Source organism: Sorex araneus, chromosome 3 (genome assembly GCF_027595985.1).
Source record: "Sorex araneus isolate mSorAra2 chromosome 3, mSorAra2.pri, whole genome shotgun sequence".
Lineage (NCBI taxonomy): Eukaryota > Metazoa > Chordata > Mammalia > Eulipotyphla > Soricidae > Sorex > Sorex araneus.
In genome coordinates, this window is record NC_073304.1 from 910,826 (window position 1) to 938,052 (window position 27,227).

A 27,227-nucleotide genomic window follows, 5' to 3' on the forward strand; every position below is an offset into this window, starting at 1 on the left:
GTTTGATCCCTGGTATCACATTTGGTCCCGAGCATGTTCTGAGTGATCTGAGTGCAAAACCAGAAATAAGGTCTGAGCACCACTGAGGGTAGCTCACCTGGCCAAAAAAGGCCTGACTTGGATTCTTGGCACTGCATGGTCTCCTAAGCACTGCAGAGAGCAACCCACCAAATAGAGCCAGAAGTAGATCCTAAACAGTGCTGAACGTGGCCTAAAAACAAATAAGCAAATGGGCCGTACTAAGGAAGCAATAGCAGAGTGAGGAGGGCGTTTGTCTTGCATGTGGCTGACCCAAGTTCGATTCCCAGCATCCCATATTGTCCTCTGTAATGCATGTTATCTACCTTTCCTAAACCAACAAAAGGTTAAACAAAAAAATTTGGAATTTCTAAAGAGTGTTAAAAATAAAAATCTGAGTCATTTCCTCAAGATTCATATTAGCAAATGTCCATGTTCCTCTGATAAATCATATCCCACAGGGGATGGAGAAAGTGAGGGGTGAAAACGAAAAAAAAAAATTAAAAAGAGAGGTCTTATTTCTTAGTTATCTATATTACGAACCATAATGTCGAAAAGGTGAGAGGGGACAGGGGAGGGGGAGGAGGAGGGGGAAAGGGGGGGGAGAGAGAGAGAGAGAGAGAGAGAGAGAGAGAGAGAGAGAGAAAGAGAGAGAGAGAGCACACCTGCTTCAGACACAGGCTATGGGGGGGGGAGTGGTGGCAGGGGTGAAACTGGGGACATTGTTGGTAGGTAATGTGCACTGGTGGAGGGATGGGTTTTGGAACATTGTATGAATGAAACCGACCATGAAGAGCTCGATAACTGTGTATCTCAGTGATTCAATTTTTAAAAGTTTTATATATATAAGAAAAAGAGGGGCTGGAGTGATAGCACAGCGGGTAGAGCGTTTGCCTTGCACGCGGCCGACCCGGGTTCTAATCCCAGCGTCCCATATGGTCCCCTGAGCACCACCAGGGGTAATTCCTGAGTGAAGAGCCAGGAGTAACCCCTGTGCATCGCCGGGTGTGATCCAAAAACAAAAACAAACAAACAAACAAAAAAGTGGCTTTATTTTTTTGATTTGGGGGCCACACCCATCAATTCTCAGGGGACCATGAGATGTCAGGGACTGAACCCTGGTCAACTACATGCAAGGCAAGTGCACTACCAGCTGTACTATCTCTCTGTACAGCCCCACAAAAGAGAAGCTTAAAAAAAAGAGAAATAGTATTTTAAAATAAGAAAATTAAAATGGGGGAGGGGTAGAGCAGTAGGTTAGCTGGTAGGGGTTTGCCTCACATACAATGAACCACGGTTTGGCACCCCATAGGGCCCTGTGCCTCGCTGGCTGTGATCCCTGAGCACAGAGCCAGAAAAAAGCCCTGTGCACTACTGAAAATGGCCATAAAAACATTCAAAAAAAAAAAAAAAAAGGGGGGGAGGTGTTCTGAGTTTAAGCACCCTGGGTGAATCCAAGCTCTGCAATCCTGTGGCTGTCCTGCACTAATTTTTTTTTTCTTTTTGGGTCACACCCAGCGATGCTCAGGGGTTACTCCTGGCTTTGCACTCAGGAATTACTCCTGGCGGTGCTTGGCGGACCATATGGGATGCCGGGGATTGAACCCGGGTCGGCCGTGTGCAAGGCAAACGCCCTACCCGCTGTGCTATCGCTCCGGCCCCTGTCCTGCACTATTCTTATGCTCATGCTCCACAAACTATATTGATGAAAATTTGAAAGTCTCATTAAAAAGGAAAGAAATTGGGGCTGGAACAATAGCACAGTGGGTAGGGCGACCCGGGTTCAATTCCCAGCATCCCATATGGTCCCCTGAGCACCGCCAGGAGTAATTCCTGAGTGCAGAGCCAGGAGTAACCCCTGTGCATCGCCAGGTGTGACCCAAAAAGAAAAAAAGAAAAAAAAAAAAAAAAAGGAAAGAAATTTAAGTGTAAAAAAGCAAAACTAATCTGGCTTTGTGGGGGTCAATTTACAGTAATTAGGGATATAGTAATGGGAGGAGCCAGGGATGCAGAAAATTACTAGAGTGCATGCATGGCACTCATGGGCTACTAAGTTCTAACTTGAGAACACAAAAATAAATGAAAAGGTTTAAGTTTCTAGGGCCAAAAAAATGGAACAAGATGGTGATGGGCCTGACCGCAGTCTAACTACCTACATCAAATGGTTCCCCAGAACCATGGAGCACAGTACTAGAGGCCCCTGAGCAAAAAAAGGGGGCCCAAGTAAGCCCTGACACCAAGGGCCCTCACAGTGCAAAGCAGCCTGGCTAATTGCAGCCTCTTGTGCATGCTCAGAACCCACTCGTTCTAGAGATTATAGAACAAATGATTAAAAATAAATTAATCATGTATGACTTTTAATTTTTCATTTTGAGACCACACCTAGCAGTGCTCAAAGATTACTCCTGGCTCTGTGCTCAGGGATTACTTCTGGTGGGGCTTGGGGGAACCACATGTGGTGCCTCAATCAAGGCAAGGTGAGTCATATGAAAGGAAAGCTCCTTAACCAAGTACTACTTCTCTGAGCCTGTAACTTTCCTTTTCATAGTTAGATGAAGCGACTAGAGATGTTTGATGAAAAACAAGTTACTAGTTTCTTGGTTTTTGGGCCACATATGTCTGTGATCAAGGCTTACTTCTGGTTCTATGCCCAGGGATCACTCATGGTGGTGCTCAAGGGATCATATGCAGTACCTGCAATCAAACCAAGGTTGGCCATATGGTAGGCAAGAATCTTTTTATTTTTATTTATTTTTGTCTTTGAGCCACTCTCATCGGTGCTCAGGGTATTCTCTTGGCTCTGCTCTCAGGGATCAGTCCTGGTGAACTTGGGGGACCTTATATGGTAGCAGAGATTGAACCTGGGTCAGCCTGTGCAAGGCAAGCACCCTACCTATGACAATAGTCATATATGTACTATTGCTATGACCCCACTAGGCAAATATATTAACTTCTGATCTCTCTGGTCCCTCGACTTTAATTTTAATTGTAATATCATTTAGGGTTTTTCCCTCTTTGGGGTCCTACTTTGTGTTTGGGGAATGGTGCCAAGCTAGGGACTGAACTTAGGGCCTGGAGTATGCAACAGATGTACTTCATTGAAAGCAATAACTCTTAGAAGCTCAACTGTTAAAAACTAAAGCAAGGGTCAGTGTGATAGTATAGCATTAGGGTGTTTACTTCTCAAGCATTGACCCGTTTTCAGCCCATGAAACCCCATTAAAGTCACCTGAGCATAGAACCAGGAGTAAACCCTGAGCATCACCAGTGTATGCCCCCCACTACATGGCCCCCCAAAAAAAACTACACTAAAGCAAAGATTGAGGGTATAATCCCAATTTCAAAGTCATAATCCTTGCTTTAACAGGGGCTATAGGGGTGGAAAAATAAAATTTTTGTTGAACTGAATCACCAACTCCACCTCTGCACCATGCAATGGGCTCTAAAACCATTTTACAGAGGAAAATACCTTTTTGCTTTAGGGCTTAAGAATAAGCTTTATTTGGGCTGGAGTAATAGCACAGCGGGTAGGGCGTTTGCCTTGCACTTGGCAGACCCGGGTTCAATTCCCAGCATCCCATATGGTCCCCTGAGCACGGCCAAGGGTAATTCCTGAGTGCAGAGCCAGGAATGACCCCTGAGCATCGCTGGGTGTGACCCAAAAAGAAAAAAAAAAAAAAAGAATAAGCTTTATTTAATAAACTCAACATGCATTAATTCATACCTGTCTAAATTTAGCTCTTGCTTCTTTTTCCTTCATTCTTCCATGTGCAACCAAATAGTCAAACACTTCACCTATAGTAGAGAGAAATGAAACTGTGTGAATTCCTAATACTGGCATTAATTTTTCCACTAAAAGAATGCTCCATTTCTGCTTTGTTCTAGGTTTTATTTGTAAATAAATGGAACCTGAATTTTAAAAGCTGTAATTTAACTATAGACACATAAGTTTACTGATAAAACTAAATTTAAATGATAAAACTTATTTACAGTTTGTCAAGGTTTTAATCAAAAGATTATCAATAAAAATTCAAAGTTAAAAGGGATTCATTTGTGTTTAACAGTGCTTTTACTATACAACATACATGCAAAACACATATATATGTGTAAAAAAATATTTCCTCAATGTATTTCCATTCAATGAACAAACATTTACTGAGTACATACTAAACATCAGTCAGCAGTGAAAACAGCAAAGACCCTCTCCTTATCAAACTTCCTTCTAGCAGGGAAGATCAAAGCAGATGAAAACAGTTATCTCATAGTTAGTCCTTGAGACAGTAAGATAAACAAGTCAGAAGTGTGTGAGCACTGTGCTAACTGTATCTCATATGGTAAATCCTCCAGACAGTAAGATAAACAAGTAGGAAGTATGTTGAGTATTGCGCTAACTGGAGAGGGAGTGGACACGTTCTTTACCTGCGAGAATGAGTCAAGGACCAGCTTGGAGGTCACTCAGAAATGGAAGGGGAAGAAGGAGTCAATCAGCCCAGATCTGGGCAGAGGGGTGAGGACCAGAAGAGTTCTACAAATGTGTACAAGGTATTCAGGATTTGCTGAAAGAGAGACTTCAAAATAAAGTTTTGCTGTTTTGCTCTTTTGGAGGCCAAGGGCTGCCCCGTCCGCCACTACACCCAAGGTGACAGGGTTTAATTCCAGAGCTATGTGTCTTACAGACCTGTGTTCCAATCATTTGGGCTCGCTGCCCAACCCGAAATAGCTGTCCTTTTTTATTACTGGTAGTTTTATTAGAAGTAAAATTTATTATTTTTCAAGTTCCAATACTTTTTTTCCCTTCTTCAGCTGCCCTTTTAAAAGGATCACTGTGATAACTAAAGGCCACGGCTGGGGAAGGAAGTGGAGAATGACAGGGTCTGTTGTGGAGACAGGAAGGAGGCCTGGCTGGCTCTTGTACGGGAAGTAGTAGTGGAAGTTATAGGTGGGTGGTTCCCAGTGAAGATGAAGCCAACAGAATCATTGGCACCATCCAGTCAGTATTAACTCTTCAGGGAAGAGAAGAGACACTTTTAGAAAATAAACAGTATTGACAAATCCTCTCAATCTGTAAGAAACAAATAGTACTGAAGTCTTTGTAAAAAGAGCATTAATTAAAAAAATTAGTTACAGAATGTAAGTTGGGAAAAACTTTACTACCACCTTTCCATGTTCATACAAATGAAGAATACTTTCTATCAGCTTAGTGACAACATTCAACTAAAATACTGACAATGGGGCCAAAGATATTACAGAGGGTAAAGAGCCTGCCCTGCATGGGGATGACCTAGGTTCAATCAATCCCTGGCACCCCATAAGGTCTCCTGAGTCTGCCAGGGCTGATTCCTGTGCACAGAGCCAGGAATAAGTGGCCCAATCAAGTAGCATAGTCAAGTGTGGCCAAAAAAAAAAACAAAAAACAAAAATAAAAAATACTGACACAGAAAAGTGTATGATAACACTGGGTTTGTCCTTTCAGCCTTGCCACAGGGAACCTAGGTTTATCTGGTTACACAGTGCTCCTAAGTCACTCCCATTCCTTTGTTTATCTGTAAACTCTTCTCTGCACCCTCTTTTCCAACCATTTAATACCTTTTCCCTAATCAGACTCTGTTGGCTTGTAAGATCAGATCCTTCTAAGGACTCTGAACTTGTATTGTAAGTTATGTCTTTGCATAGTTTACCTTAAAGCAATGTCCTTTTTGTATGGACACAGGAAGACAGTTAATGTTATGCTCTTGCAACTTGGGAATTGATTGACTCCAAATAATATTTATTCCTGGGCATCTGCTTTCTCAGTTGCCCTTAGTTCCTAGCACCCCAAAAGCAGGGTCCTGACAAGGGACGGAATGGGCCCAGGGCAAGCTGTGAGTTACCCTGGCATCAAAATGGGCCAGGCCAAAGTGCCACAATACTCAACTATAAGTTGAGAGCGTGGTCATGGACAAATGCTGCCACGATCCAAAAGTAATGACGAGATTAGGACATTGCTGGGGTTAGGAAGACTAACCTGGCCTGAGGACTGCAGTCTGGAATATACAGTGAGATGTCCTCAGGAAGAACCAAACTTTAAGTTTGATACATCTCTTACTATGCTAATACAGAGTGACATTGCTAGAAATATTAGAAGTAGATTTACCACAGCTATTTAAGTGGATTACTAGCTGAGGAAAGAAGAAAGCGACACACCCTTGTTGGGATCCCACCCTTGAGCAGATCTCCTAGTAATCTGGAGTGATCTCCTTAAATGAGATTTTGTCCTTGAGTTAATCTCCTGGCAGAGTGGTCTTACCTCTCTTTGTTGATTTGTTAATGTTCAACTCTCCTCCTTATCACAGCCCTAGGTGATTGCTATATAAACTAAGACTGTAAGAGTGGAGGGGATCAGGGGCAGAAGTAAGAGAAAGAGTCAGAAGTGAGAGTGAGAGGGGTTAGGGAGAGAGAGAAGCAGAAGGGCTCCAGAGAGAAGCAGAAGGGGGGCCAGAGGAGGAGAATTAGAGAGGCAGAAGATCAATGAGAGATCGAGAAGGAGAATGAAGTAGCATGGGGGGAGGGAGGGAGAAGCAGGAGGAGAGTCAGAGGAGAAGGGAGGTGGGAATGGAATAAACTGCAACTGAGACCAACCAGCCTGGCCCTCAGTCCTTCCTTCGCCTGCCCATCGCCACTGACCTCCCGGGAGTGGGGAAAGCAGTGTGACACTACCAAACACAGGCATCAGGAGAGATAGAGTACCGCCGCCCTCTTATAATTACACAGAAAAGGGGAAAAAAGTTACTTTCAGAACATAAGTAACACTGAGGGGAAAGTTCTTCTGAATGATGTCTCAGGGATTGAACCCAGGTTTGTCGCGGCACAGCAAAACCCTCTCTGCGACTTGTAAACCCTGTGCTCTCCTGCCTGTGGCTCTTCCTCATCTCTTCTCCCTTATACATAGGCATTTCCTAAATAAAACTATTTACTTAAAATTTTTTTGACTTGTAAGTCAATTAGTTAATAAAATTTAAATAATGAACGGGCAAAATATTTTCGTATTAACTGACTGCATAATCTTTTGAAAGAATATATGTTGTTAATTTGCAGTACACAATTCAATTCCTTCAATGAGCCATGAAATGTCAGCTGAGTAAATTGCTAGAATTTTCTAAGAAAAAAACCTACTTGCAAAACAGTATACAATGTTAAAGGAAGTGTGCATAAACTCAGGGGGTAAGGACCTTGTCTAGGTTCAATCCCAAGCACCCCATATGGTCTCCTGGAGTCCTGCCAAAGTGACTCCTGAGGGGCCGGAGCAATAGCACAGAGGGTAGGGCATTTGCCTTGCACGCGGCCGACCCGGGTTCAATCCCCGGCATCCCATATGGTCCCTCAAGCACCGCCAGGAGTAATTCCTGAGTGCAAAGCCAGGAGTAATCCCTGAGCATTGCTGGTTTGTGACCCAAAAAGCGGGGGGAAAAAAAAAAAAAGTGACTCCTGATCTCAGAGCCAGGAAGAAGCGCCATTGCTTGTGGACCTCCCCTGGAAAAAGAAAGAGAACTAAAGATATACAAGTTTGATTTGGAGCTGAGAGAGTACATAAGATACTGACCCAGGTTTGATTCTCATAGCCACTTATGTCCCCTGAGCACCGCCAATAGTGATCCCTGTCCCCTAGCAAATCACAAAAACAAAACCCAATCCAAACAATTTTGACTTTAAAGGTATTAGAGAGCTCTCTCAACCGGCCGAAGCATAAACTCTGCAGGTAGGAGGCCTGGTTCTACATTTCAAATACAGCAGGAGCGACCCATGAGCTGACCCTGGTGGAGGCCCTAAGCACTACCAGGTATGGTCCAAATATAAAACAAAAAAAAAGTACATTAAACTCAAAATTGTTGGCAGAAAAGGATCAAATCTGTCAATACAACTTCTATGTATTTTTATAAATTCATATGCAGTATAAACCTCTTAAAGAGATTTCGGGAATCATAATGTCAGAAATTCCCAGATTTCTTTTTCCTTATTAAAAATGTATTAGCACTAGGATTAAGAAGCTGAACTCAAAACCTCTAAAGACTATTGATTAGAGAAAAAAATAACAAACAAGTGGGTTTCCTTGCTCAGGAAGTTAAACTGAAGGACAATGGGCTGGACAGCTCAGGTCCTACCACTAACTAGTGATACAAACACTGACAAAAAACAATCTTTCAGTGATTAGTTTCATCAGTAAAAATTAACAGTTGCCTTGAATGACTTCTAAGATGTCTTCCAATTCCAAAATTCTATTCTACCAAATTGAGAGACACGGGGCCGGGAAAATGAAGCAGTCAACTTAATAAAATTTCTTTTTTTTTTTTTTTTGCTTTTTTTTTTTGGGTCACACCCGGTGATGCTCAGGGGTTACTCCTAGCTCTGCACTTGGAATTACTCCTGGCAGTGCTCAGGGGGCCATATGGGATATGCTGGGAATCGAACCCAGGTTGGCCGCGTGCAAGGCAAACGCCCTACCCGCTGTGCTATCACTCACTCGAGCCCCAAAATTTCCTGTTTTTTGTCAGAGATGGCCCCAGAGCTTTGTTTGGAGGATTAGGTAGAAGATAGATTAGAAATCTAATTTTCATTTTTTAGCTAATTGAAGGGCAAGAGAGATAGAACAATGATTAAAGTACTTCCCTAATATGTGACAGATTTGATCCTAGACACTGCAGAGGTGCCCTGAGCTCTGCCAGCAGTAATCTCTACACAGAATAATGGTGGCCACAACACTATCACCCATCAGTCAATCAAATTAATAAAATCCAAGAAGGGTCAGAGAGAGTTCAATGGGCAGGACTTTCGTCTTGCTCAGGCCACCCAGGTTCAACGCTGACATCTGATATAATCTCCTTTGCCGGCCAGGAGTTATCCCTGAGAGAGGAGTCAGTATTAAGCCCTCAGCTCATTAGGTGTGACCCAAATAAATAAAACCCCAAAACTAAGGGCAGACAAGTGTTAGTGTAGATATTTCTCATACATATAACTCCTGGCATCACAAAAACAAAAACCACTGTAAAAAAAAAAAGCCTTAAGAACTTAGAACAAACAAAATGGGGCATCAGAGGTATGCCTCTCTGTAACTCATTCTTTCTCCCACAAAACATTTACAACCTTTCACTTAGCACTTAGCTTGCTATAGAGACACTGTGATTCAACTTTCTATCATTTTTACAAATGTTCAGGTGTTCATGTGTGTAAGCGCACAGGAATGTAAAAGATAAGGGAATCCTGACACATGCAACAACACTGATGAAGCATAAAGACACCTTACTATGCGAAGGACCAACAGAACAAACATTGCACTGCTCCATTTACATGAGGAACCAAGAGTGGTGGGTGCTAGTTACTGGGAAGGGGGATACTTAATGACACTAACTATATACTTGAATGGCTAAAGATAATAAATTTTAATGTTATAAATATTTTACAATAAACGTTTCAGGTAGATGGGTATCATGAAACACAAAGCAAACCCCAAAGAACTCCTATAAGCCAACATTTCTGAGCATTGGGCTAGTGTATTACTCCTCTGGGTGTTAAATGACGCCTTTTCATGGATGATCAGTTAGGCAATATGATTTTGCAATCTGAAAGGAAGGGAAGGGGAGAAAAATGAGGGTGAGAGAGGGGAGTGGGGAAGAAAATGGAAGAATGGAAAAGGAGGATAATGTAAGTGAAAAAAGAAAAAGTATATATAAATTTCTTACCTCCACTTGCATACTCCATGATTAGGTAGAGTGTTTTGTCAGTCTCAATAACTTCAAATAACTTCACTGCCAGAAGTAAAAAGATATAGGAGGTTAAAAAAAAAAAAACACAAGTCTACATATCACATTATAAAAAGAGTAACCACTGGGGCTGGAGTGATAGCACAGCAGGTAGGGCGGTTTGCCTTGCACGCAGCTGACCCGGGTTCGATTCCCAGCATCCCATATGATCCCCTGAGCACCGCCAGGAGTAATTCCTGAATGTAGAGCCAGGAGTAACCCCTGTGCATCGCTGGGTGTGACACAAAAAGCAGCAAAAAAAAAAAAAAAAAAAAAAAAAAAAAAAAAAAAAAACCAGTAACCACAATATATATCTATAGAATATACAGATACTTGATAGAGTATGTACAGTAAGTAACCTTTGTCTTGCTAAAAAGTTTTTGAACCCCCCCCATTTTAAATGCTTTTAGGGAATCTTATCTACATTACCATAGTGGGGAAAAATTGTGATTTTATAAAAGCCTAATGCTCCATAAAAATAAATTTTTGCGGGCTGGAGCGATACAGTGGATAGGGCGTTTGCCTTGCATGCGGCCGATCCGGGTTCGATTCCCAGCTTCCCATATGGTCCCCCAAGCACCGCCAGGGGTAATTCCTGAGTGCATGAACCAGGACTAACCCCTGTGCATCGCCGGGTGTGACACCCCCCCAAAAAAATAGCCAAAAAAAAAAAAAAGTTTTGGATACTCAAGCAGTGTAACTTTATTCTGCACTCAGCAGTCTAGTGAGGTACATATTTTTTTTTTCTGTCTTTTTTTATTTGTTTTGGGGCCACACCCGAAGTACTCAAGGCTTTCACCTGGCTCTGTGCTCAGAGGACCAAATGGATGCTGAAACTCAAACCCAGGTTACCCTAACCACCGACCACCCCCCCCCCCAGTTTCCTCGCTCTCCTGTTTTGTCCTGCACGATTCCTAGCTAAGCTGTTAGGGCAAAAACAAGTCTTCCTTTGCACCTCAAGAAACTCCATCCTGGGGCTGGAGCGATAGCACAGCGGGTAGGGCGTTTGCCTTGCACGCGGCGACCCGGGTTCGAATCCCAGCATCCCATATGGTCCCCTGAGCACCGCCAGGGGTAATTCCTGAGTGAAGAGCCAGGAATAACCCCTGTGCATCATTGGGTGTGACCCAAAAACCAAAAAAAAAAAAAAAAAGAAACTCCATCCTAGGGGTGGAGCAATAGCACAGTGGGTAGGGCGTTTGTCTTGCATGCAGCCGACCCGGGTTCGATTCCCAGCATCCCAAATGGTCCCCTGAGCACCGCCAGGGGTGATTCCTGAGTGTAGAGCCAGGAGTAACCCTGTGCATCACCAGGTGTGACCCAAAAACCAAAAAGAAAGAAAGAAACAAACAAACTCCATCCTATTTCAGATTTAACCTAAAGAGCACTCAAGTCAGTCCACTCATCTAGAGAATAAATATTTTCATCACCTGAGGTTTTTGTTGATGGGCAAACATCATAACTTTCAAGTGAATAAGATTTTATTACTATTCTGAAGCCAGACATGGCAAGAAGTAGAAGGGATTAACTATAATTAATGGAAAGAAACTTCTGAATTACTTTAAATGGACCAGTGTGCTTTTGCTGTATCACCCACTTGTTAAAAGTGGTCGGCCAGAGTGATAGTACAGTGGGCAAGGCATGTACCGTGCACATGGCAGAACTGCATTAGGTCCCTGACTCCCCCTGTAGTCCCCGGAGGCCTGTCAAGAGTGAAGCCTGAGCGCAGAGCCAGGAGCAAGCCCCAAAATTAAAACTAAGTGAAATTCCTAAAGTAATGACACTGTCATTTTGCCCCCAATGGGACAACAGTGCTACAGTGCTATGCTGGTGAGAGACTTTAAAAACAAATTTCAGGGCCTGGAGTGATAGTATAGTGGGTACCATCGGCCAACCCAGGTTTGACCTCTGTAGCACTGCACTGGAGCACTGTTGTCCCGTTGTTCATCGATTTGCTTGAGCAGGCACCAGTAACGTCTCCATTATGAGACTTGTTGTTACTGTTTGTGGCATATCGAATACGCCATGAGTAGCTTGCCAGGCTCTCCGAGAGGGTTGGAGGAATCGAAGCCGGGTCAGCCCCGTGCAAAGCAAACGCCCAACCTGCTGCGCTATCACTCCAGTCCAGTTTGATCTCAGGCACCAAAAACGGTTTCCTGAGCCCAACAGGAGCACCCGTGAACACAGTCAGGAACAAGCCCTGAACACTGTTTAATGTGGCCAAAAACAAAACAAAAATAATTTAAAAATCAAATCAAATCATACTTCACTAAAAAGGGGCAGGTCAGAATGTTAGAGAGAAGGGATAGTGCTCGATTTTATATTCCCTGGGGGTATTTTCTCATACTTTTTATTTTATTTTATTTGATTTCTTTTTGGGTCACACCTGGCGATGCACAGGGGTTACTCCTGGCTCTGCACTCAGGAATTACCCCTGGCGGTGCTCAGGGGACCATATGGGATGCTGGGAATCGAACCCGGGTTGGCCACGTGCAAGGCAAACGCCCTACCCACTGTGCTATTGCTCCAGCCCCCAATTTTTTCATACTTTAATATAAAGTATTAGACCAAACCAAGTCACTGTGTCACTGTGATCCCATTGCTCATCAATTTGCTCGAGTGGGCACCGGTAATGTCTCCATTGTGAGACTTGTTGTTACTATTTTTGGCATATTGAATACACTACGGGGAGCTTGCCAGGTTCTGCCATGCAGGTGGGATACTCTTGGTAGCTTGCCGGCTCGGATCGGCCGTGTGCAAGGCAAACGCCCTACCCGCTGTGCTAAGTCTCCTTAGGACATAATTTGATTTCTTTTTTTTTTTTTGGGGGGGAGGTCTTTTTGGGTCACACCCAGTTATGCTCAGGGGTTACTCCTGGCTGTGCTTGGGGGAACATATAGGATACTGGGGATTGAACTCCGGTTGGCTGCATGCAAGGCAAACTCCCTAGCCGCTGTAGCTGTACTACCACTCCAGCCCAATTGATCTTAAACTGATGAATTACCATTCCTTAGATGTTAAATTAAAAAAAAAAAAAAAAAAAAACACCAGAAATAAAGGTAGCACAACATTTGCCTTTCAGGTAATGACTGAGACCTCAATTCAAACCCTAGCACTACCAAAACAAATACCAAATCAGGGGATAGAGTGATAGTACAGTGGGAAGGGAGTTTGCCTTGCACACAGCAAATCTGGGTTTGATTCCTGGCATCCTGTATGGTAACCTGAGCACTGCCAGGAGTAATTCCTGAGGACAGAGCCAGGAGCAACCCCTGAGCACTACCAGATATGGCAAAGAAAAAGGAAAAAACAAACAAACAAACCCAAATCAGTAGATAAGGCCCTTGCTTTTTTTTTTTTTTTTTTTTGCTTTTTGGGTCACACCCGGTGATGCACAGGGGTTACTCCTGGCTCTGCACTCAGGAATTACCCCTGGCCGTGCTCAGGGGACCATATGGGATGCTGGGAATCGAACCCGGGCCAGCCGCGTGCAAGGCAAACGCCCTACCCGCTGTGCTATCTCTCCAGCCCCAAGGCCCTTGCTTTTCAAGTATCTGACAGAGGAGGGAAAGAAGGGAAGGGAGTAAATCATTAAGCAAATTTTTTTCTAGTATTTCAGTAATCTATCAAAGACATCTATCTCTAAACAACAAACTTCTATTTAGCAAATCGTAAATGTCTATAACAAAGATGTCATTTAGTAATAAGCAGACACACCTACTACTTCGATTAGAAAAAGAAAAAAGTTGGGGCTGGAAAGATAGCACAAAAAAGAAACTCCATCCTAGGGGTGGAGCAATAGCACAGCGGGTCGGGCGTTTGTCTTGCATGCAGCCGACCCGGGTTCGATTCCCAGCATCCCATATGGTCCCCTGAGCACCGAGGAGTAATTCCTGAGTGCAGAGCCAGGAGTAACCCCTGAGCATCACCGGGTGTGACCCAAAAAGAAAAAACAAGTTAAAGTGAGCTATTTCTGGGCAGTATGTTGAAATACTTAAAATCTGAAAATTGGGGCTGGAGCGATAGCACAGCGGGTAGGGCGTTTGCCTTGCACGCAGCTGACCCAGGTTCAAATCCCAGCATCCCATATGGTCCCCTGAGCACCGCCAGGGGTGATTCCTGAGTGCAGAGCCAGGAGTGACCCCTGTGCATCGCCGGGTGTGACCCAAAAAGGAAAAAAAAAAAAAAATCTGAAAACTGATTTCAGAGTTGACTGGCTAATCCAAAAAGTCTGAAATAAAACATGAAAAAGTTTTTCTCCTCATTATTCTTTATTATTTTCCTTCTCTCCAAGCAAATATTTCATTGATTTTAAGATGTTATTTCCCTGGGGCCAGACTGATAATACAGTAGGTATTTGCCTTGCACGCGGCTGACCCAGGTTCGAATCCCAGAATCCCATATGATCCCCTGAGCACCACCAGGAGTGATTCCTGAAAAAGAGCCATGAGTAACAACCTAAGCATGGTTGGCCAGCTATAGTCCCCAAACCAAAACCAAAACACACACACCACACCCACACCCCTGGCCCCAAAACCAAAATACATTCACATACCCCCCCAAACCAAAACACACACACACACACACACACACACACACACACACACACACACCCCAAAGTGGTCACTGTCACTGTCATCCCGTTGCTCGTCAAGCAGACACCAGTAACGACTCTATTCCTCCCAGCCCTGAGATTTTAGCAGCCTCTCCTTATTGTCTTTGCCATCCCAACGATTGAAGGATCTTTCAGGGTCAGGGGAATGAGACCTATCATTACCCTAAGTGGTATATGAGAATAAATAGTACCCATATGGCCCCAAAACCAAATTACACACACACACACACACACACACACACACACACACCCACCCTAGATGGTATATGAGAATAAATAGTACCCCTATAGCCCCAATACCAAATTACACACAAACACACACCCCTATATGGTATATGAGAATAAATAGTACCCATATGGCCCCCAAACCAAATTACACACACACACACACACACACACACAAACACTCCTATATGGTATATGAGAATAAATAGTACCCATATGGCCCCAAAAGCAAAATACACACATACGCACACAACCCTAAGTGGTATATGGGGATAAATAGTATCCATACCTCTTCTGACCCACTCCTGGCAGTGTTCATTTGACACGAGAATTACATCCAGTATGCTAAAGGTCATGCACCAAGTAGCACGGAAGGAAGCCAGGACCTCCCACTTGAACTATATTCCTGGCCCAATACTGGTGCCTAATGGGGAAGATAGCTCAGCCCTAGGTTCAATACCCAACACCCAATCCTCCTTTTTCTGGTCACCAGAGAAGTTTACCCTCAAGCACTAAACCAGGAATAACACCTGTGCACTGCTGGATGAGACGCCCCAGAACAGAAACCATAAAATAAATGATGACTTAGAATTGATGAGAAAGGGTACAAGCCACGATACTGGCTCTACTCTATTCCTCCAGACAGGAATGCTTAATAGATCCTTAATAGCAAACATTACCCCTCCCACTTTAAAAACTGATTTTGATGGTAAATGGATATACTATTATTTTAGGAAATATATCACCTTTTGTTTTGTTTGGGGCCATACCCAGAGGTGCTCAGGACTAATTATTGGCCATATGTACAGGGATCACTTCTGGTGGGCTTCAAGGGGCCATTATAGGGTGCAGGAGATCAAACCCGAGTCAGCTGCATACAAGGCAAGGGTCCTACCATTGTACTAGCTCTCCAACCTGAAACGTATCATCACTTTTGAAATAATCTTTTAGGACTGCAGTAGATATTTAGGACCTTCTTTACCTTTAAGCCTACACACTTCATACCTCAGACATAGCTGTGTACAGAGAACACACTGAAAGAGACTTACGCTCCATAAAACAATTAGTTTCAAGTTCCACTGGTTAGGAAATATGCTATGATCTTTAAAAATAGCCAATGTAGGGGCTGGAGTGATAGCACAGCGGGTAGGTCGTGTGCCTAGCACTCGGCCGACCCGAGTTCGATTCCCAGCATCCCATATGGTTCCCCAGCACTGCCAGGAGTGACTCCTGAGTGCAGAGCCAGGAGTAACCCCTGAGCATCTCCGAGTGTGACCCAAAAAAGAAAAAAAAAGGGGCTGGAGCAATAGCACAGCGGGTAGGGCATTTGCCTTGCACGCGGCCGACCCGGGTTCGATTCCCAGCATCCCATATGGTCCCCTGAGCACCGCCAGGGGTAATTCCTGAGTGCAGAGCCAGGAGTAACCCCTGTGCATCGCCAGGTGTGACCCATAAAGAAAAAAAAAAAAAGCCAATGTATCCGTAGAACAGCACAAATGTAATGCCCTTTGCAAATCTAAACTGATTGTAATTCCCTTCAGTGCACCAATTTGATTCTGTATCTGTTCATTTTTTAGGGCCACACCCAGGGATGCTCAGGAGTCAATCCTGGCTCTGTACTCAGGAATCACTTCTGGAGCTAGGGAACCCATATGGGATCCCCGACAACCCAGATGGTCCCCCAATCCCACCAGGTGTAATTCCTGAGTGCAGAGTAGGAGTAAACCCTGAGCATGGCTGGGTATGCCCACGACCCCCAACCCTCCACCCAAACAAAAAAGTTAATACATTAAAATTTTTGAAAAATAGAACAATCTAATTATGTTCTAATCTAATAAAGCTTTAAATTAAAATGTTTAGTACCTAAGTTTTTAACACCTCATTAGTAATTTCAAAGAGTTAATGAAACTGATAACATATAACTAAAAGTATGCCTAGCTGGAAGGGAAGGAATCTATTACTCTTACAGTATAGTATAGTTTTATGACATACTTAAAACATACATTTCGATCCAAAAGTATTTAAAAAAAATAAAGTAGTACCTATGTTTGGATGGTTTAAAATCTTCATTATTCTCACTTCTCTGAAGAGCTAAAAAACAAACAAAATACCCCCAAATTAGATTATTAAAACTGGTATTTTACAGCTGGAATATAAATTCATCTTTTTTAGTAAATGATTCATTGATAATATTTAATAGTTCTCATGTAGGGTGAATGTCAACGTTCAGGCTTAATGATGAAGTACTTTTTCTGCCAAATAAAAACAAGCAAAGGTACCAAATGACACCACAACATGCATCTCATTTTGCAACCTTGAACTCACACTTACACAGATCACATTTATGTACTAACAGTTTCTGATTACAATTCTGAGTCAAACTCTATTTGGTCTGAAAGAACTACATCATATTAAACAGATAATTCCAAGCAATTTTGTGAGATTTAGGAAAAACACCTGTAAGGAAATGCTCTTCAGAGAAAGAAGGGAATCAGCATGATGGAGGTTGTGACAGATGTTACATTAATGCACTAAAGAGGTGGATCTCACTTGTTCATGATTTTGTGCAAGGCCCCCCATTTCCACAACGCTCAACTTACACCTGGCTTTAGTCAAAAGAATTTCACCAATTTTGGAAGAAACAGAAACTGATTAAAAAGTTCATGCACTGAAGTTTACCCTTGGGATGATGTTGCCACAATATGTTGAAAGATGACTTGGAAAAATGGGGCGACACTGCTCAAATGCCTGTGACTGTCACCAACATACCAACTGAATGCTGTGACACAAGTAACCCATCAGAAAGTCATCAGAAAGGCTGTTCTATCAAAACCAGTAGATGCCAGTGATTTCAGAACAAGGAAAAAAATTAAACTACTGCATAAACATGTGTTGTGAATTTAAAGAAGAATCATAGCACACGGCAGAGCTTAACAGAAGATCTAAAACAAAACAAAACAAAACAAAACAGAATGGTTGGAGCCAGGAGCTAGAGCAAGAGCACAGCGGGTAGGGCGTTTGCCCTGCATGTGGCCGACCAGGTTTGATTCCCAGCATCCTATATGGTCCCCTAAGCACTGCCAGGAGTAATTCCTGAGTGCATGAGCCAGGAGTGTGCATCGCCAAGTGTGACCCAAAAAGCAAATTAAATTAAATTTAAATTTAAAAAATTTTTTTAAAAAAGAAAGAATTGTTGGAGCCAGAGAAACAGCACAGTAAGTAGGGCATTTGCCTTGTACACAGTGAACCCAAGTCGATGTCCAGCACCACATATGGTCCCCCCAAGCCCTGCCAAGAGTGATCCTGGAGCACAGAATTGGGAGTGAACCAGCCCTGATCACAGCTGGGTATGGCCCCAAAATAACAAAACAACAAAAGCCCAGAATTTCAGCAGACATCTCATCCAACCCTCTTATAGGCAAAAGGGAAAAAAGAAAATGAATGGAAGATATTTTCCAACTGCTATCTTTCTGTGGGATATTCGTCTAGAAGGTTTCTAGTACACTATAATCTGCACGAAGCAAAGACTTTGAAAGATGAGAACTAGTTATTTACACAGAAAAGAAGCTGTTGAGGGGCCAGAGCAGGCAGGGCACTTTCCTAGCCCACAGCCAACGGGGGTTCAATCCCTAGCACCATATATGGAACACCAGCCCACTAGGAGTAAACCCAGCTGTGGCCCAAAATACAACTGGAAAAAAGCCCACAGAAAAGAAGCTGCTGAGAATCAAAGGCACTCACAGGAATTGCCTATCCAGCTTGCCCAATCTGGACTGGACCAGTGACTAACTACTGAGCATGGAAGGAGGGACATGGAGGGTCTATCTGATCTACATAAGCAGTTCAGAGTCTTGAAAAACAAGTCACTGTCGCTGTCATCTGTCACTGTCATCACGTTGTTCATCGATTTGCTCGAGCAGGCACCAGTAACATCTCCATTGTGAGACTTGTTACTGTTTTTGGCATATCAAATACGCCACAGGGAGCTTGCCAGGCTCTGCCGTGCGGGCGGGATACTCTCGGTACCTGGCTGGACTCAGAGACGGACGGAGGAGTCAAACCCGAGTCGTCCGTGTGCAAGGCAAACGCCCTACCCGCTGTGCTATCACTCCAGCCCATCAAAAACAAGGAGTCAGATGAATTTCTAAATTACTGAGTCATCTCTGAAGGAGCACTTTTCTCTCCAACATAACCAGTCATTGCCAAATATTAGATCCGACATGAGAAGACAGCCATCCTAACAACCAATTAGCTTTGTATTCTGAACTCCCCCGCCCCCTCCCCGAAACTGATACAGAAAAAAGCCCTGTCTTCCTACCCATTATTGCTAAACTTATAGCTTTTTTTTCATTTTATTTAATCAAATCACCATGACATACATAATTACAAAGTTGTTCACAACTGGGTTTCAGTCAAACAATGTTCTAGCACCTGTAAGTTTTCCTGCCACCAATGTCCCCAATTTCCCTCCACCTCCACCTGTTAAATTTGTACTTATAATTTGAATCCTTATTTTTACAAATGAAGAGAGCTCCAAGAGAGCACTGCTAAAAACAGTAACAAGTCTCACAATGGAGACGTTACTGGTGTCCACTCAAGCAAATCGATGAACGGGACAACAGTGTGATACAGTGCTACACAGGCCTATGGCAGACTTTGGTGAGGGGACTCATACCCAATAGTGCTCAGGGCTGACTCCTGACTTTGGCGAGCTCAGGGGACCATATGGGGTGTCCAGGGACAGAAGGGCTGGCCCTGTGTAGGCTGAGTGCTATACCTGCTGTACCGTGACTCTGATTCCAGAATTTAAAAATGTGCAACATGTATTCTCTTGAGGACAAAGATAAGGAGGTGAGACAGATTAATGTGATTAAGGATGACACGGTCCATCTGAGGGAGGAGAGTGTCTCCAAATGTGGATTTTAGGTGTCCAACACCAGAACCATGAGGACGTTTATGCAAGTTGCAGCTTCCTAAATCCTAGCCATCATTGGATCCAAAATGTAGTATAAAAATATTACTTTTCAACAAGTATTTTGAATGTTGTAGGGAATTGGGGGCAGGGGATATGTTCACACCCCATGTACTCAGAGAAGCCAGGCGCGAGACAATGGCAACAGGGGTACTTGTGGGGCTAATATGCATCCATTGCATGCAGGAGGCCTAGGGTTAATACCCTGCATCACAGTTACCTTAGAACCACTGGAAGTGATCCTCCCCCCCACACACACAATCACTAATGTGTGAGGAGTAGACCTTGAGGACCTCCAGGTATGGCTCCAAAACATTAACATGCTTTTTAGCATAACCTAAAAAGCTAAAGTTAGGCCAATCAAATGCTGATGAGGATATGACATTACTCTGTGGAGACATGAACTATAGCAAAACTGATCTGGAAACAATTCCGCCTCCTGTGATGGCGAAGAAGACAAATACCCTGGGAGCCAATATATGTACTAGGGAACATACACCCAATGCAGAGCAGAGCATTTGTTTCAGATTTTTGGTATTGGAGATTGAACCCCGTGTTTCACACACTAGAGACATGTGTGCAACCAATAAGCCACCTCCTTGGCCCCTCAGGTAAGGTAATCAGACATGCAGAGATCTTGGGACACTACTTAACACATAACAAAAACCAGATACAAACCTGTGATCCAGGTTGTTGTTGTTATTATTATTATTATTCTCTCCTAAGGCTTAATTTATGTCCAATATTAGATTTTCTGGTAATAGACTCATGCTCTGCTCTAAGGTTGGTTTTTTTTAATTATAAATTTATTTATTGAGTCACTGTGAGAGCAGTTACCAAGCTTTTGGATTTTTAAGTCTCAGTCATACAATGATGAAACACCTGTCCTTTCACCAGTGCACATTTTCCACCACCAAAACCACAGTATACCCCCCATCCCACGCCCTCCCCCCCTACCTGTGTGGCAGATGATTTCCACATTACTCTCTCTCTACTTTGATTACATTCAATATTTCGACACCAAACCCACCATTATTATTGGGGATTTTACCTCAACACTCAGATCTGCTGAAAAGGCAACATTCACTGTATCACTGTCAGTCATCCCGTTGTTCACTGATTTACTCGAGCAAGCGCCAGTAACGTCTCTATTACACTCAGCCCTGAGATTTTAGCAGCCTCTCCTTACTCGTCTTTTACAATGATTGGAGGCTCTTACAGGGTTAGGGGAATGAGACCTATGTTACTGTTTTTGGGATATTGAATACGTCATGGGTAGCATGCCAGGCTCTGCTGTGTGGGCGGGATACTCTCGGTAGCTTGCCGGGCTCTCCAAGAGGTATTTTCTTAAAACTAAAGTCCACTTTTTTACTGAAAATTTGCCAAGCTATGAACATTTTCTGTTTTGGGGGCCACACCTTGTGATGTTCAAGGCTTGCTCCTTGCTCCTTTGTCTGCACTCAGGGATCGTGCCTAGTGAGACTTGGGGGGACTCTATGGGGTGCTGGGGATCAAACCTCGGTCAGCTGCATGCAAGGCAAGCACCCTAGCTGCCATGCTCTCTCTCCCCACTGGAATGCCTGAGAAGCCTCGGTTCAGGGAATGTCTGTCACTGCAGGAGGCCCCGTTAGGTGCTGCCCCTCTCCATCATCGTCCTGCTCAATCACTGCCACCCACTCCCTGACTGCCACCAACACCTTCTCCACAGTGGCCTTGTCCCCATGGTTCCCTACAAGAGCTCTCTCAAAAACAGTCATAATCTGATCTCCAGATTCCCAACTTTACTCAAGCACTGTTCCCCTCGAGTACATAAATCGGCAAAATGAACTTATCAAGAATGACAAAGCCCTGAAAGACAGGACAGCAGCTAAGGCTTGTGCCCTGCATGCTGTGACCCCAGCTCAATCCCCTTCGCTGTATTGGTCCTGAGCCCAAACAGGCATGATCTCTAAGCGCAGAGCCAGGAGTAAGCCCTGAGCACCACTGGGTATGGCCTCAAAAGGCACAACTCCCCAAAATGACAAACCTGCAGGTGACCTGATTGTTTACTTTATAATTTACCAGCCCTGATACTTGTCACCAGTTGCAATTTCTCTGTGGCACTCATGGCCATGAGTCCTCTGACTTTTTAATAGTCTCAGTCACCTTCTAAGGCCACCTCTTCTCCTCTGTCCACATAGTGTCCACTTATTAGCATCTATTAGTTCTTAAATTGACAGTGACAGTGATACAGTGATTATGAATAGCATATGATGTTGATGTCATGCAACCACACTAGCGGCCGCACGATTTTGGATTTTTGAAATTTTAATAATGAAATCTGGAGGGATTTCTGCCAAAAGCCATTGGATTCCGAGATTTGTTTCTGAGTCTCTGGGATCATGGCCATTAAGCAGCTTGATCAGCAGCCAGAGGGGCCATTCGTGTGTGGCGACTTGGGGTCTCCTTGGGGCGGGGGAGGAAAGGGCTAGCTCCACCCCCCTCCCATGAGGCCCAGTAGTCTCTCACTGCATACTCAGAAACAACTGCCCATTGGCCTCTGGAAGACGGTGGCCACCGAGCCACCAGGGGGAATAGGCGGTTCTGCTCTAAGTTTAACTCAATTAAAATTTTTGGTCAGGGCCAGAAAGATAGTACAGCAGGTAGAGCACCTGCCTTACACACAGCCCCCGGTTTGATCCCCAGAATCCTGTATGGTGCCCTGAGCCCTGCCAAGAATGATTATGATTACTGATTACAGAGTCAGGAGTAACCCCTGACACTGCCAGGTCTGGCCCCAAATCCAAATAAATAAATAAATAAATAAAAATTTTGCTTCCTCAGTGACTTTTATAAAATAGCATATTCAATCATCGATACAATTAAAACTAAATTCTAATAGTCTTAATTCACAATGTACTCTATGATATCAAGTTGTGCTATTATGACTTGCCAAAGCAACAATTATCTAGCAACAAAGGAAAAAGCTTCTCATTAACTATCAGCAACAGTAAAGCTATAGACAGTTTCTTGAACTTCTATTAACTGTTGTAATCTAAAAATAAATACTGTATCACTGTATCACTATCATCCTGTTGATCATCGATTTGCTCGAGTGGGTGCCAGTAACGTCTCCATTCGTCCCAGCCCTGAGATTTTAGCAGCCTCTTTTTACTCGTTCTTCCCAGCTGGGAAGAATAAATACACACATTTTTTTCAAAATTATCAATTAGGGAGATTTGTGTAACCCCTGGAACTTTGATCCTGGGGTGCTCAGATCATTTGTGGTGCAGGGAGGTCAGCCTCATGCAAGAAGGGTATCTTGCCTCCTAGTTTATCCCTCTGGCCCAACAAGTTGGAGGTGTTTGGGGCTGCTCCCAGTCCTATGGTTGGGGGTTGCTCCTGAATGTGCTCAAAGGACCATGCAGTTCTGGGGATCAAACCCGGGACTCTTGCATGTAAAGCATGCACTCTGTCCCCTACTCGTTAAATATGTGTCAGACCAGAGCTCAGCAACTCGCCAGAACCCATGCTGAGCCGACCTCACTGGGGTAGCTCAGACGCAGCAGGTGTCCTCTTTGCGCCCACTCCAAATGAACCCCCGGTGGCCACAAATTTCCAGAAGAAAGACCCAGGTATGAGGGAACAGGGACAGAAGCCTTCAGGCTACATGGCGGCGGAGACAGGCCACCCCTTCCCATCTCCCCGCCCCTTGGGTCCTGGCTGTCACGCACATGAAAGGCCTCCAGGTGCCTTGTAAGTGCAGCAACACTCACTAATGAATCTCAGAATGGATTAGTGTCCTACAGAGATGTCTCTGGACCCCAATCATTAACAATCTTAAAATATCAGGAGCACACTGCCTCGTGACCTCTCACAATATTCATAATAAGCAATAGAAAATAAATTATATAGCATCTGCCTGTGGCAGGCAGACTTGAGTGGCGGTAGGAAAATTCAAAATAATGATGGTGGGAAGGTAAAATGGTGGTGGGATTGGTGTTGAAATACTGAATATAATCAATTAATGTGAGCAACCTTTTGAAAATAAAATTTAGAAATTAAAAATAATTATGAATCAAAGGATTTATCTTAGATTCATTTACCATAATCTGTGTTAGTTTACCAGAAGTACTACACTGATCTGAATACAAATTCTAGATGGTTGGGTAATAGAATTCTATATTATTATTATTATTATTGTTATTATTATTTTGCTTTTTAGGTCACACCCGGCGATGCACAGCGGTTACTCCTGGCGGTGCTCAAGGGACCATATGGGATGCTGGAAATTGAAAGCGGGTTGGCCGCATGCAAGGCACATGCCCTACCCACTGTGCAATCACTCCAGCCCCTGGTTAATAAATAGAATTCTAATAGCTACTTCTATAAATGACCTGAACTGGTTACCTACTACAAACAAGCCAAAATAAGAAAAGAGATGGTGTTAAGACTGGAAATGATAGGCTGAGCTGTACAAGGAAAATGATTCAAACAATGATGTGCTTTACTGAGGGAGAAGGAAAGGAAAGCTGTAATTGGGTAAGAAAACATTCCCAGGAAGTTAGAGGAGGAGATAACACTGAGCAGTACATACAATCTATTTTCAGTGCAGGCAACCACTGCAGAAGGGACTTTTTACAACAGGTCATTGTTTGGGTAAAAAGAGAAATTCAGAGCTTCTCAGAGAAATAAAGACATATAGGAACAGATCGATAGTTCTATGGGTAGGATATTTGCTTTGTATATGGCAGATCTGAATTCGATCCCCAGCACCCATATGGTCCCCTGAGCCAGCCAGGAGTAAGCCCTGAGCATTGCCAGGTGTGCCCCCACCAAAGAGCAAGTGACTTTTAGGGGCTGGAGCGATAGCACAGCGGGTAGGGCGTTTGCCTTGCACGCGGCCGACCCGGGTTCGAATCCCAGCATCCCATATGGTCCCCTGAGCACCGCCAGGGGTAATTCCTGAGTGCAGAGCCGGGAGTAACCCCTGTGCATCGCCAGGTGTGACCCAAAAAGAAAAAAAAAAAAAACCAAACTCAACAGAGGTTGAGGATGTGACTGAATGGTACAGTATACACCTTGGATGCACATACATAAAGTCTATATGCATTACAGAATTTTTGCCAAAAAAAAAAAAAAAGGGCTGGAGCAATAGCACAGCGGGTAGGGCGTTTGCCTTGCATGTGGATGACCTGGGTTCAATTCCCAGCATCCCATATGGTTCCCGAGCACCGCCAGGAGTAATTCCTGAGCGCATGAGCCAGGAGTAACCACTGTACATCCCCGGGTGTGACCAAAAAAGAAAAAAAAAATCTTCAGCAGATATTAAACAATTCATGGAAAAAAACATAAACAAAAACACCCATGTTTATTTTTACTATTTATATGGTCTCACCATTGTATTACTTTTTTTTTTTTTTTGGTTTTTTGGGTCACACCCGGCGATGCACAGGGGTTACTCCCGGCTCTTCACTCAGGAATTACCCCTGGCCGTGCTCAGGGGACCATATGGGATGCTGGGATTAGAACCCGGGTCGGCCGCGTACAAGGCAAACGCCCTACCCGCTGTGCTATCGCTCCAGTCCCACCATTGTATTACTTTATTTGTTTTGGTTTTTGGGTCACATCCAGCGATGCTCTGGGGGTTACTCCTGGCTCTGCACTCAGGAATTACCCCTGGCAGTGCTCAGGAGACTATATGAGATGCTGGGGATCGAACCCAGGTTAGCCACAAGAAAGGCAAACGCCCTACCCTCTGAACTATCAGTCTGGTTGGTCTCACCATTGTAGGATAACATTGGTGTCTCCTTTCTGCCTTGCCACAGGGATCTAAGGTTTACTGGGTTACTCCCATCACAGTGCTCCCATTCTTCTGCGTTTATTTGTAACCTCTTTCTTTGTGTTCTGCTTTCCCAACCACCAATCACCTTGATCTCCTAAGCATTCTGTTAACTTATAAATACTGCTTTTCTTTTCTCCCTATGTCCTTTGCACAGTTAATACAGAGCAATGTCCTTTTTGTATAGACACAGGAAGAAAGTTAATGCCATGCCTTTGTAACTTGGGAGTTAACTGACTCTGAATAATATTCACTGGGGGGTGAGGGGGCGTGCAGTTGCAACCGTCTGTTCTCTCGACTTAAGCCTTAAGCCTCGGTTGCCCTTACTAACTAGCGCCCGAAGAGCAGGGTCCCGATGAGGGACCGCATGGACTCAGGGCAAGCTGTGAGCTACCCTGGCATCAAACTGGGCCAGGTCAAAGTGCCGTAATACTTAACTGTAAGTTAAGAGCATGGTCATGGACAAATTTTGTCATGATCCAAAAAAAGTAATAACTAGATTCGGACCCTGCTAGCATTAGGAAAGATTAATCTGGCCTGAGCACTGTAGTCTGAGATCTATAGTAAGATGTCCCCAGGAGAGCCATCCTACAAGCTTAATGTATCTCTGTGTCCATACAAGATGACTGATATTAAGAAGTAGAATTAAGATATTAATTAAGTTATTGGACTAAGGAAAGGAGAAAACCCCCCAGGTGTTATTTCCACCCTGAGCCAGATCTCCTGGCTGCAGGCAATCAGGAAAGGCTTTGGTATGTTGATTGTGCTACCTAGGTGTGTAGCTGCTACCCACAATGCCTGGAGTTGGTAAGAGACTAGAGAGAGACCAAGGCAGCAAGTCAGGGGACAGGATGAGACTGAAATGAAGGGATCAGTGAGATTGGAACAGGTGCGTGGTGAGAATGGAGTGAGAGGCAACTAATCACCAATCAGCCTGGCCTCCATCGGCTGTCCCAGTTGGGAAAGTAGCCCGAGATCACCAAACGCAGGTGGCAAGAGAGCCGCAGGATTTCCCAGTCGTTTGCTTGGTGATTACACACACCATGACCTATGTTAAAGCCAGCTTATGTTTCTGGCCCAAGAAGTTGGGTGTTTATTTGCTCTAGAGAAGAAACCAAGAAGACCTAAAATAACAATTAGTCATGTTTGGAGTGGAAAATTTAACTTATATAGCTCCTTACAGCAGAAAAGAGGATAGTGCTGCAGAAATTTCAAGAAGACAGAAGAAACTAAAGAAAAACCTCAATTAGCACCATCAACACTGAAACAAGACAGCACAGAGTACACCTCTATCCCTACATGTGTTAACCTGCCAGCAAATAATTTCATTCCACATAACTTTCTTGTGTTTAATAAAACAGCTGCAGTTTAAGAAAAAGAGGTTACTGTTTTAATTTGATTGTGGCCCAGTATAGTTAACAACTAAGTTTCCAGCACTGTAGGATAACAATGCTTTGTCCTTTCTTCCTTGCCACAAAAGCTTAGGTTTATCTGGTAATACCCATCAGGGGTGCTCCTGAAGCACCTCCATTCCTCTGTGTTTATTGGAATGTAGCTCTAAACATTTTAGGACAACACTGGTATGTCCTGTTCCCCTTGCCACAGGAAGCTTAGGGGTAGGGCCTTTGCCTTGCACGTGGCCAACCTGGGTTCAATTCCCAGCATCCCATATGGTCCCCTGAGCACCGCCAGGAGTAATTCCTGAGTGCAGAGCCAGGAGTAACCCCTGTGCATCGCCGAGTGTGACCCAAAAAGCAAAATAATAAATTAAAAATAAAAGCAGGGTCCTAACGAGGGACTGAA

At 43.9% G+C, this 27,227-nt stretch overlaps 1 protein-coding gene across 9 annotated transcripts in view; it reads right to left on the bottom strand.

Annotated features, from left to right (window-relative positions):
• MARK3 (microtubule affinity regulating kinase 3) overlaps nucleotides 1-27,227 on the bottom strand; it is a 100,852-nt gene that overhangs the window by 36,902 nt on the left and 36,723 nt on the right. For all 9 annotated transcript variants that reach the window (XM_055130122.1, XM_055130116.1, XM_055130121.1 and 6 more), the window contains exons 4-6: nucleotides 16,674-16,722; nucleotides 9,732-9,797; nucleotides 3,743-3,813 (exon numbers count right to left, since the gene is read on the bottom strand). In XM_055130122.1, the coding sequence (XP_054986097.1) occupies nucleotides 3,743-3,813; nucleotides 9,732-9,797; nucleotides 16,674-16,722 (186 nt within the window). The remainder of the gene's footprint in view (nucleotides 1-3,742; nucleotides 3,814-9,731; nucleotides 9,798-16,673; nucleotides 16,723-27,227) is intronic.